Raw genomic sequence first — 13,289 nt, 5'->3', positions numbered from 1 at the left:
AAGAAAAGCGACCACTTCTCAGTTCCGGCTGAGACATCCCAAGTGGAGTTAGGTTCATCGTCTCCACCTGCTTCCTGTGGTCGATTGCCCCTCTGCAACCCACCTTTGTGAGTAGCCAATTTATACATCGTGTTTCTTCATTTTCCACATAGTACGCTAGTGGGCTCCTGTTTTTGTCTCCTGTGCCTATTTTCTCCAGGGTGTCAAGACCACCATTGCATATTAAAAAAGTAACCAATATTGCAATGAAAATCAAAGCAAAACACCAAACACACCATAGTGTAATTCAAAATGTTTATCCCTTGCCAATGAATAAATACAGAGTTAAAATTAATTTATATACATCAATATTTTAAAACATTAAAAGGATGGTGCAGAAAGACAACTGTTAATCTCCCAACATGATGAAGAGTGCTACATCTCTGAAATGGAGTACCATCTATAACAACAAACATATCCACTACATCTCCATTCCATTTACAAACAAAAAACTCCAAAGACACAAGAGCGGTGTGGATATGTCTCAAGGATTGAAGTGTCCATTATTAGGAAGGTTGTAAATCGTGCTGACTGTAAGATACCTGAAGTCATTCTTCAGTGGCTGAATACTAGCAAACTTAGGTGTTTCTATAAGATAAGATGATTCTGTAAGCAGGATTACATTGACATTTAGTCATCGCTGTCACTTCCTGATTCACTTAGCTGAAGATCGTTTCCTAAAGAAAGAAATGAAAGAGATGTTAGTGCCCATAAATGTATATGTATGATAAATATGTCATCACAGAGGTCTTATAATAATAATCTGAACATTTGTATAGGGTTTTTCTCCTGTCGGACTCAAAGCGCTCAAGAGCTGCAGCTCAAGGGGGTCACCCTGCAGTGTTAGGAAGTCTTGCCCAAGGACTTCTTACTAAATAGGTACTGAATAAACTGAATAACCTTGCATGCAAGGAATGCGATGACGGCTAAAACATAACTTTTAATTAATATATTAAAAAGTACTCGAGAGGACACTGCTGCTAACATACAAAAATGTAAATAGTGACGAAGCATGGAAGAGAGAACAGTTTGGACTAATCCATTATATTGTCATTTAGGATTAGGCTAACCTCTCACACTGCACAGTAAACATAAAACACCCTCCTACTGTATATACAACCCTACATGTTTTGAACCCTCACAAAATGGCATCCATCGTCAGGGGACAAAGTAATACGTGCCAAAGGTGCCTAGTGCTAAGGAGCAAATCTACAAAATAGTATTCACATATCACATTTCAGTAAGCCTGTCGGCTGAAGTGGCAGCCATAGACTTAAACTGAGAACTAAACTAGGTTACTCATGGTAATCAGTGGGCTAGTTCACACTTAATGCGTTTTTTTGCGTGCAGAAAAAAAAAAACGGACATCCTGCAAGATAATTCTGCACATTCTGTCAGTTCTCTCTATTAATTACATTAGCTGCTGTGAAAACCCATGCAGAAAAAAATGCACAGAAAACTGAAAGTCAAGCGTGTCCCCTGCTTTACTGTATATACTCAAATAGATGTCAGCCTTGACATCTGTACATTACATGCAAGCCAACAAAGGAAGGGGAACTACTTGCCTATTTAAAATGAAGCCATAATAAACAGTATTCATTATTTATTTTTTTATAAATATACTTTTCTTAATAAATCACAAGCATTTCTTATTGTAAAAAAATACTTATTTTGTACAATACATGTGTGACATATTAAAATAAGCCATTTCTTCCAGTGGAAATTGGTGAACCTGAAGCAAGTAGAGATAATAAATTAACCACTTGAGGACCTAGGGCTTTCTACCCCTTAAGGACCGGCCACTTTTTTTCCATTCAGACCACTGCAGCTTTCACGGTTTATTGCTCGCTCATACAACCTACCACCTAAATGAATTTTGGCTCCTTTTCTTGTCACTAATACAGCTTTCTTTTGGTGCTATTTGATTGCTCCTGCGATTTTTACTTTTTATTATATTCATCAAAAAACTTTCTGTGCTGACATTTTTCAAATAAAGTAAAATTTCTGTATACATGCAGCGCAAAAAATGTGGACAAACATGTTTTGGATAAAAAAAAACCCATTCAGTGTATATTTATTGGTTTGGGTAAAAGTTATAGCGTTTACAAACTATGGTGCAAAAAGTGAATTTTCCCATTTTCAAGCATCTATGACTTTTCTGACCCCCTGTCATGTTTCATGAGGGGCTAGAATTCCAGGATAGTATAAATACCCCCCAAATGACCCCATTTTGGAAAGAAGACATCCCAAAGTATTCACTGAGAGGCATAGTGAGTTCAAAGAAGATATTATTTTTTGTCACAAGTAAGCGGAAAATGACACTTTGTGACAAAAAAAAAAAAAAAAAAGTTTCCATTTCTTCTAACTTGCGACAAAAAAAATGAAATCTGCCACGGACTCACCATGCCCCTCTCTGAATACCTTGAAGGGTCTACTTTCCAAAATGGGTCATTTGTGGGGTGTGTTTACTGTCCTGACATTTTGGGGGGTGCTAAATTGTAAGCACCCCTGTAAAGCCTAAAGGTGCTCATTGGACTTTGGACCCCTTAGCGCAGTTAGGCTGCAAAAAAGTGCCACACATGTGGTATTGCCGTACTCAGGAGAAGTAGTATAATGTGTTTTGGGGTGTATTTTTACACATACCCATGCTGGGTGGGAGAAATATCTCTGTAAATGACAATTTGTTAATTTTTTTTACACACAATTGTCCATTTACAGAGATCTTTCTCCCACTCAGCATGGGTATGTGTAAAAATAAACCCCAAAACACATTATACTACTTCTCCTGAGTACGGCGATACCACATGTGTGGCACTTTTTTGCACCCTAACTGCGCCAAAGGGCCCAAAGTCCAATGAGTACCTTTAGGATTTCACAGGTCATTTTGAGAAATTTCGTTTCAAGACTACTCCTCACGGTTTAGGGCCCCTAAAATGCCAGGGCAGTATAGGAACCCCACAAATGACCCCATTTTAGAAAGAAGACACCCCAAGGTATTCCGTTAGGAGTATGGTGAGTTCCTAGAAGATTTTATTTTTTGTCACAAGTTAGCGGAAAATGACACTTTGTGAAAAAAAACTATTAAAATCAATTTCCGCTAACTTGTGACAAAAAATAAAATCTTCTATGAACTCGCTATACTCCTAACGGAATACCTTGGGGTGTCTTCTTTCTAAAATGGGGTCATTTGTGGGGTTCCTATACTGCCCTGGCATTTTAGGGGCCCTAAACCGTGAGGAATAGTCTTGAAACGAAATTTCTCAAAATGACCTGTGAAATCCTAAAGGTACTCATTGGACTTTGGGCCCTTTAGCGCAGTTAGGGTGCAAAAAAGTGCCACACATGTGGTATCGCCGTACTCGGGAGAAGTAGTACAATGTGTTTTGGGGTGTATTTTTACACATACCCATGCTGGGTGGGAGAAATAACTCTGTAAATGGACAATTGTGTGTAAAAAAAATCAAAAGATTGTCATTTACAGAGGTATTTCTCCCACCCAGCATGGGTATGTGTAAAAATACACCCCAAAACACATTGTACTACTTCTCCCGAGTACGGCAATACCACATGTGTGGCACTTTTTTGCACCCTAACTGCGCTAAAAGGCCCAAAGTCCAATGGGTACCTTTAGGATTTCACAGGTCATTTTTGTTTCAAGACTACTCCTCACGGTTTAGGGCCCCTAAAATGCCAGGGCAGTATAGGAACCCCACTAATGACCCCATTTTAGAAAGAAGACACCCCAAGGTATTCCGTTAGGAGTATGGTGAGTTCATAGAAGTTTTTATTTTTTTGTCACAAGTTAGCGGAAATTGATTTTAATTGTTTTTTTCACAAAGTGTCATTTTCCGCTAACTTGTGACAAAAATTAAAATCTTCTATGAACTCACCATACTCCTAACGGAATACCTTTGGGTGTCTTCTTTCTAGAATGGGGTCATTTGTGGGGTTCCTATACTGCCCTGGCATTTTAGGGGCCCTAAACCGTGAGGAGTAGTCTTGAAACCAAATGTCGCAAAATGACCTGTGAAATCCTAAAGGTACTCATTGGACTTTGGGCCCCTTAGCGTACTTAGGGTGTAAAAAAGTGCCACACATGTGGTACCGCCGTACTCAGGAGAAGTAGTATAATGTGTTTTGGGGTGTATTTTTACACATACCCATGCTAAGTGGGAGAAATATCTCTGTAAATGACAATTGTTTGATTTTTTTACACACAATTGTCCATTTACATAGAAATTTCTCCCACCCAGCATGGGTATGTGTAAAAATACACCCCAAAACACATTATACTACTTTTCCTGAGTACGGCGGTACCACATGTGTGACACTTTTTTGCAGCCTAGGTGCGCTAAGGGGCCCAACGTCCTATTCACAGGTCATTTTGAGGCATTTGTTTTCTAGACTACTCCTCGCGGTTTAGGGCCCCTAAAATGCCAGGGCAGTATAGGAACCCCACAAGTGACCCCATTTTAGAAAGAAGACACCCCAAGGTATTCCGTTAGGTGTATGGCGAGTTCATAGAAGATTTTATTTTTTGTCACAAGTTAGTGAAAAATGACACTTTGTGAAAAAACCGCAATAAAAATCAATTTCCGCTAACTTTTGACAAAAAAAATCTTCTATGAACTCGTCATACACCTAACAGAATACCTTGGGGTGTCTTTTTTTCTAAAATGGGGTCACTTGTGGGGTTCTTATACCGCTCTGGCATTTTACGGGCCCAAAACCGTGAGTAGTCTGGAAACCAAATGTCTCAAAATGACTGAGAAGAACGGGAGAACGGCGAAACATGTAAGGGCCATGCCTGTATAAGACGCCGTCTCCTCCCCCAGACCCCTGGGCTCACCCAGCTCTACTGCACCATCTTGGGGGACATTGCACAGCATTTGATCCACGCTTTGAGCGCTTCCAGCATACCGGGACTGGCACCGCAGCACGTGTTCGTGCACCTCTCGGGCACATCACCACACCAGTGGACATCTACAGCCATGACACTGCAAGCTTCATGCACACCAGCGTGGCAACCAGTTGGATAACCGCCTTGAGAGACCAGTCGCCGGCACCCTTGGACACACATGGATCACAGGAGGGTGAGATACAGGCAATACCCATATGGGGATTTTGACTGATACAGTGTGTTGCATGGCTTAAGCTACGCTGTCTGCTTTTTCCACATCTTTGCCAGCCTGCTTGTGTCTTTGCTTTGGACCGCAAAGTGCTCTATGTTGCAGTGTTCGTTCTGGACTGCCCCTCCCACAGCGATCTAGTGCTGAATCTTTTCAGTACATCCACATGAGCTTATACCATTACCTGGCCAGTGATGTGTGTTAGAGGTGTGCATGGGGTCTGTGTGAGGAGATAGCCATCTCATAGCTTTTTAATCATTATGTGATCTTTAAATGGAATTTCAATAAAATTTATACTTTTTATAGATTTTGATATATCTTTACTCTATACATCACTGGCAGCATCTGTGGAACCTTATCCTCTCCAAATTTGTGTGTATGTCTCAAAATGACTGTTCAGGGGTATAAGCATCTGCAAATTTTGATGACAGGTGGTCTATGAGGGGGCGAATTTTGTGGAACCGGTCATAAGCAGGGTGGCCTTTTAGATGACAGGTTGTATTGGGCCTGATCTGATGGATAGGAGTGCTAGGGGGTGACAGGAGGTGATTGATGGGTGTCTCAAGGTGTGATTAGAGGGGGGAATAGATGCAAGCAATGCACTGGCGAGGTGATCAGGGCTGGGGTCTGAGGGCATTCTGAGGGTGTGGGCGGGTGATTGAGTGCCCTAGGGGCAGATAGGGGTCTAATCTGATAGGTAGCAGTGACAGGGGGTGATTGATGGGTAATTAGTGGGTGTTTAGGGTAGAGAACAGATGTAAACACTGCACTTGGGAGGTGATCGGACGTCGGATCTGCGGGCGATCTATTGGTGTGGGTGGGTGATCAGATTGCCCGCAAGGGGCAGGTTAGGGGCTGATTGATGGGTGGCAGTGACAGCGGGTGATTGATGGGTGGCAGTGACAGGGGGTGATTGATGGGTGGCAGTGACAGGGGGTGATTGATGAGTGATTGATAGGTGATTGACAGGTGATTGACAGGTAATCAGTGGGTTATTACAGGGGAGAACAGATGTAAATATTGCACTGGCGAATTGATAAGGGGGGGTCTGAGGGCAATCTGAGCGTGTAGGCGGGTGATTGGGTGCCCGCAAGGGGCAGATTAGGGTCTGATCTGATGGGTAACAGTGACAGGTGGTGATAGGGGGTAATTGATGGGTAATTAGTGGGTGTTTAGAGGAGAAAATAGATGTAAACACTGCGCTTGGGTGGTGATCTGATGTCGGATCTGCGGGCGATCTATTGGTGTGGGTGGGTGATCAGTTTGCCCGCAAGGGGCAGGTTAGGGGCTGATTGATGGGTGGCAGTGACAGAGGGTGACAGGGGGTGATTGATGGGTGATAGGTGATTGGCAGGTGATCAGTGGGTTATTACAGGGAAGAACAGATGTAATTAATGCACTGGTGAATTGATAAGGGGGGGTCAGAGGGCAATCTGAGCGTGTGGGCGGGTGATTGGGTGCCCGCAAGGGGCAGATTAGGGTCTGATCTGATAGGTAAAAGTGACAGGTGGTGATAGGGGGTGATTGATGGGTAATTAATGGGTGTTTAGAGGAGAGAATAGATGTAAACAATGGATTTGGGAGGTGATCTGATGTCGGATCTGCGGGCGATCTATTGGTGTGGGGGGGTGATCAGATTGCCCGCAAGGGGCAGGTTAGGGTCTGATTGATGGGTGGCAGTGACAGGGGGTGATTGATAGGTGATTGACAGGTGATCAGGGGGGATAGATGCATACAGTACATGGGGGGGGGGTGGTCTGGGGAGAATCTGAGGGGTGGGGGGGGTGATCAGGAGGGAGCAGGGGGCAGATAAAACAAAAAATAGCGTTGACAGATAGTGACAGGGAGTGATTGATGGGTGATTAGGGGGGTGATTGGGTGCAAACAGGGGTCTGGGGGGTGGGCAGGGGGGGGGGGGTCTGATGGGTGCTGTGGGCGATCTGGGGCAGGGGGGGGGGAAATCAGTGTGCTTGGTGCAGACTAGGGTGGCTGCAGCCTGCCCTGGTGGTCCCTCGGACACTGGGACCACCAGGGCAGGAGGCAGCCTGTATAATACACTTTGTAAACATTACAAAGTGTATTATACACTTTGTATGCGGCGATCGTCGGGTTAACATCCCGCCGGCGCTTCCGTATGGCCGGCGGGATGTTGCGGCGGGTGAGCGGCGCCAGGCAGAGGATCGCGTCACGGATGACGCGATCGCTCCGCCCATGCCCCTACAAGGACCGCCGCCATTTGTCTATATGGCGGTCCTTGCGGGGTGCACTTCCCGGCCGCCAATTGTATATACGGCGGTCGGGAAGTGGTTAAGCAAACGTAAATATTTAATATGGTTCTGCTTATGATGCAAAGCCCCCTAACTGAAACATTTTCACCTACTGCATGTGATTGTTTTAGAGATTTTGTGCTCAAGTGCTTAAAGTGAACCAGAGATGGTTCACTAGCGCTTATTTATACTTACCCGGGGCTTCCTCCAGCCCCATGAGCAGAGCTGAGTCTATCGTCGTCCTCCTCGTCCCCTCTGTTAAGCCACTATGACTCATGGTAATCCGGGCAGTCTCTGCACCTGTGCAGTAGTACGCTCCAGGGGATGGGAATGCGGCGGAGGCGTGCACGTGGCCGAGCTGCACATGAGCAGAAAACTTCAACGGGAGGCGTCTGACCAGATTACCGGCAGTCGTAGTGTCAGAACGGAGGGGTGAAGGACTCAGTGTTTATGGGGCTGGTGGAAACCCCGGGTAGGTATTAATTAAGCCTAGTGTACCATCTCTGGTACACTTACACTTTTAACTTGTATGGTATTGGTTGCTATAAACAAAGGCCTTTTTTTTGAGTGATAATGCTTATAGAGAACCAGTGCCATCTATGGTGAGACACATGCATTGGTATGGAAAAATGACTAAACAATGCCCCCCTATTAAATTCTTTGGGGAAAAAAGACACTTGTTTCAGGGAAAACTGTGATAAAATTAGGTTTATTTTTGAAAAAAAAAAAAGTACATAGTGCGGCTGCGCAGAGTGCACCCCATGACCATGGGTCGCCGGGCAGTGCCTGCGCAGTCAGCCATGACCACCCCGACTAGAAAGTAAGTTCGGAAGGTTGCTAGGCTATACCAGAGGGGGACAGAGAATGGGGGGAGCAATTTGCACTAAGGTATCCTTTAACCAGTATGCAATCCAGCCACTTATACACTCACCTAAAGGATTATTAGGAACACCATACTAATACGGTGTTTGACCCCCTTTCGCCTTCATAACTGCCTTAATTCTACGTGGCATTGATTCAACAAGGTGCTGAAAGCATTTTTTAGAAATGTTGGCCCATATCGATAAGAAAGCATCTTGCAGTTGGAGATTTGTGGGATGCACATCCAGGGCATGAAGCTTCCGTTCCATCACATCCCAAAGATGCTCTATTGGGTTGAGATCTGGTTACTGTGGGGGCCATTTGAGTACAGTGAACTCATTGCCATGTTCAAGAAACCAATTTGAAACGATTCGAGCTTTGTGACATGGTGCATTATCCTGCTGGTAGTAGCCATCAGAGGATGGGTACATGGTGGTCATGAAGGGATGGACATGGTCATAAACCATGCTCAGGTAGCCCGTGGCATTTAAACGATGCCCAATTGGCACTAAGGGGTCTAAAGTGTGCCAAGAAAACATCCCCCACACCATTACACCACCACTACCAGCCTGCACAGTGGTAACAAGGCATGATGGATCCATGTTCTCATTCTGTTTATGCCAAATTCTGACTCTATCGAGACCCATCAGACCAGGCAACATTTTTCCAGTCTTCAACTGTCCAATTTTGATGAGCTCATGCAAATTGTAGCCTCTTTTTCCTATTTGTAGTGGAGATGAGTGGTACCCGGTTGGGTCTTCTGCTGTTGTAGCCCATCCACCTCAAGGTTGTGCATGTTGTGGCTTCACCAATGCTTTGCTGCATACCTCGGTTTTAACGAGTGGTTATTTCAGTGAACGTTGCTCTTCTATCAGCTTGAATCAGTCCGCTCATTCTCCTCTGACCTCTAGCATCAACAAGGCATTTTTACCCACTGGATGTTTTTCCCTTTTCACACCATTCTTTGTAAACCCTAGAAATGGTTGTGCATGAAAATCCCAGTAACTGAACAGATTGTGAAATACTCAGACCGGCCCATCTGGCACCAACAACCATGCCAGCTCAAAATTGTTAAATCACCTTTCTTTCCCATTATGACATTCAGTTTGGAGTTCAGGAGATTGTCTTGACCAGGACCACACCCCTAAATGCATTAAAGCAACTGCCATGTGATTGGTTGATTAGATAACTGCATTAATGAGAAATTGAACAGGTATTCCTAATAATCCTTTAGGTGAGTGTATAAAACGAATGTGCACTGGTTTGGTAATACCGCCCAATCAGATATCTTTCGGGACATTAACTGAATTTGTTAAATATTGCCCGCAAATCCCTTCGTGTGTACTCAGCCTATGCCTAATATTTTATGGATAGTACTGATTACTGCAATGTGACATTGTTCAGCAAATACATATGATCATTATAGTTTCACGAACTGTACGTGAAAACTGAATCTGAAATGTGCAATTCTCAGACTGAAAAGCAGATAACTTACGGAGAGTGTTCATTAGCTGATTGGATCCCTGGGCTCGGTTGGTGCCATTGGAGATGGGTGTTCGGCTGTTGTATTGCTGAGAAGGAGATGTGTGCGTGTCATCTTCTGCTCCACTGCTGGAACTGTCATCATCACTCCCCGAAGAGCTTCCTGTATCAGAGGAACTGGATCCACTGCTGCTGCTCATCTGTTCAATCATATCCACTTCTGCCCTCAGTTCTGATAAAAACAAAACAAAAAAAAACAGACAATCCATGTAAGCACTGGAAAGATGGGTTATAACTCTGCAGTTTACTTTGAGGAACAGAGGCGCCAATTAAGTCTAAAATAAATTAATACAAACATTTAAAATTGAGGGGGGGGGGGGGGGGGGGGTGTTAATGGTGGACTTTCCTCTCCACAAAACAAGACACAATAATGTGTAATATACAAATTACATTTATTTCTTACTCCAAAAGATCTGCAACGCGTTTCGCGGGTTTCACAGCCGCTTCCTCAGGTAAAAATACAAGAAGGTACAACTCTAAGAGTGTCTATATGTGGTATAGCGCCTCTGTCTACCATCTCATTAGCTTAGGAAACATATATTCCCGTTCGTCAATTAGTGCTGCATCAGATGCCAGAAAGTTGCACAGGAGCAAGCCCGATCCTGCACAGCACTGCTTCTGCTAAAAGACATTTATCTACTGACTCAAGGCTTAGAGAAAGTCACAGAGGACATACTGTAGATATACTGGCCTCAATTCACTAAGCTTTATCAAACACTTTATTGAATGTTTGATAATTTACCTCATGGGTAAAATCTAATTTTGAATTCACTTAGGTGTTATATATTTATCGAATGTTTTATCGATAAAATGTTCAACATATCTATAACACTTTAGTGAATTCAAAATTAGATTTTACCCATGAGGTAAATTATCAAACATTTGATAAAGTGTTTGATAAAGCTTAGTGAATTGAGGCCACTGTAGTGGTGGATAAAGTGGTTAAAGTGGACCCAAATTAAAAATACAAGATTTCAGAAATAAAATCTATTTTCTAAATTATAATAATAAATAGCAGCCTTTTTTCAGCTGCATGATGACAAATATAAAATATTTTACATTTATTGGTGGAACCCCTCCCTTCCTTTCAAATTGCCGGGATTTTTCCGGCAAACTGGTGGAGTAGATGGTGTCCGGCAATGGAGGAATTACTAATGGCTGCCCCCAGTATAACCCTAGCTATGAAAAGAGAAGGGTGAAAAGCATGCACTGAAATTATCATAGGTTTTAAGGAGTGTTTATTTATCTTTGTAGGTGTCAGAGTGGTGCAACCAAATATTTTTAATAAAAAAATGTTTGGTTTGGGTCCACTTTAAGGTGGTATAAGGGCCTGTAAACATGTTTGAGTAAAGTTGGCTGCGGCGGCTGATAACGGCCGCCTCAGTCGATAATCAGATGCGTGTACAGGGATCTTGACTGCCTACCTTGCAAGTGATTTTCCCGGCTGATCTATTCACCTGATGGATGGCCAACCTCTTTGAGGGCGCCGATCACCCGCCCGCCACATACGCGCCGCTCAATTGTCCCTCCACCCCCCAGAATGCATTGTCAGTACTGGCTGGCCAGCGATGTCGCCCAAGGGGATCGAGACCTGATCCCCTACTGGCAACATAAATCAAGAGGTGTGTACGCACCTTTACACATAGCAATCTGATTAATCTAAATGAATTGATCAGTTTGATTAATCAAATGAGAATGATAATCTAAAAGAATGACAAGTGGGTACATACCCATAATAACCATATTTTTCCACTGTTGTCGCCTGAAGTTTCAGTTCAGACAACAATAGCTAGATGTGACTGTTTTACAACAAAAAAAAGTTTGACTAAATGGTCAAGTTATGTGACTGGCCACCTATAGTAATAATATAATAATAATCTAAGCATTTGTATAGCGCTTTTCTAGTGTCAGACTCGATGAGGCCCATTTGACTGAACACTAGTTTAGTACTGTATTGTGAATTTATTTAAAGGGACCCTGAACAGGTAAAAAAAAACCCAGAATTTACAATTACCTGGGGCTTCCTCCAGCCCACCGTAGGCCACTAGGCCAACCGAACACCCCCCTGCCCCCCCCCCCCCCCCCCCCCCCCCCGGCTTCCTCCTGGCTTCTTCCCTGGTCCAGGACCCGGTTACATGACGACTTCGGCCTGAAGTAATCAATTATGCTACCTGTAATACCGTGGTATTTTTTAGACGGTTATCATACCGGTAGTAGGTGGCTGCAGCATAGATAGCCAGGGATAGGGTGTAGCAGGTAGTAGGTGGCCGCAGCATAGGTAGCCAGGGATAGGTATAGGCGGTAGTAGGTGGCCGCAGCATAGGTAGCCAGTAGTAAGTGGCCGAAGCATAGGTATCCAGGGATAGGTGTAGCCAGTAGTAGGTGGCCACAGTATAGGTAGCCAGGGATAGGTGTAGCCAGGATAGGTGCCCGCAGTATAGACAGCCCGGGGTACGCAGCAGCAGGGGTTTGTTTACTGACGGGAGCTCACGCGAGCTCCTATCAAATCCCGCTCCTCGCAAGATGACACCATATGGCGTCCCTGTAACCTGAGAGCCGTGTTTTCGCCACCATCCTGCGTTAGGCGGTCGGGAATCTGTTAAGATGGATGTAATATATGTTTCCTCTTGTCCATAATTTAATTAAGTAAATCCAATAGTTCTTTCACTTATCTTACAGTGGCTTGCAAAAGTATTCGGCCCCTTGAAGTTTTCCACATTTTGTCACATTACTGCCAAAACATGAATCAATTTTATTGGAATTTCACATGAAATTCTCACGTGCTGTACACGTGAGAAGTGGAACGAAAATCATACATGATTCCAAACATTTTTTTACAAATCAACTGCAAAGTGGGGTGTGCGTAATTATTCAGCTCCCTTTGGTCTGAGTGCAGTCAGTTGCCCATAGACATTGCCTGATGAGTGCTAATGCCTAAATAGAGTGCACCTGTGTGTAATCTAATGTCAGTACAAATACAGCTGCTCTGTGACGGCCTCAGAGGTTGTCGAATTGAATCTTGGGAGCAACAACACCATGAAGTCCAAAAAACACACCAGACAGGTCAGGGATAAAGTTATTGAGAAATTTAAAGCAGGCTTAGGCTACAAAACGATTTCCAAAGCCTTGAACATCCCACGGAGCACTGTTCAAGCGATCATTCAGAAATGGAAGGAGTATGGCACAACTGTAAACATACCAAGACAAGGCCATCCACCTAAACTCACAGGCCGAACAAGGAGAGCGCTGCTCAGAAATGCAGTCAAGAGGCCCATGGTGACTCTGGATGAGCTGCAGAGATCTACCGCTCAGGTGGGGGAATCTGTCCACAGAACAACTATTAGTTGTGCACTGCACAAAGTTGGCCTTTATGGAAGAGTGGCAAGAAGAAAGCCATTGTTAACAGAAAAGCATAGGAAATCCTGTTTGCAGTTGGCCACAAGCCATGTGG

General features: G+C 43.9%; 1 protein-coding gene across 1 annotated transcript in view; it reads right to left on the bottom strand.

Moving 5' to 3' along the window:
- Positions 1 to 280: 280 nt before the first annotated feature.
- EAF1 (ELL associated factor 1) overlaps positions 281 to 13,289 on the bottom strand; it is a 52,007-nt gene continuing 38,998 nt past the window's right edge. Inside the window, exons 5-6 of the mRNA XM_068236248.1 lie at positions 9,792 to 10,010; positions 281 to 716 (exon numbers count right to left, since the gene is read on the bottom strand). Coding sequence (XP_068092349.1) covers positions 670 to 716; positions 9,792 to 10,010 — 266 coding nt within the window. The 3' untranslated portion in view covers positions 281 to 669. The remainder of the gene's footprint in view (positions 717 to 9,791; positions 10,011 to 13,289) is intronic.

Source organism: Hyperolius riggenbachi, chromosome 5 (genome assembly GCF_040937935.1).
Source record: "Hyperolius riggenbachi isolate aHypRig1 chromosome 5, aHypRig1.pri, whole genome shotgun sequence".
Lineage (NCBI taxonomy): Eukaryota > Metazoa > Chordata > Amphibia > Anura > Hyperoliidae > Hyperolius > Hyperolius riggenbachi.
This window is presented reverse-complemented; position numbering and strand designations above follow the sequence as displayed.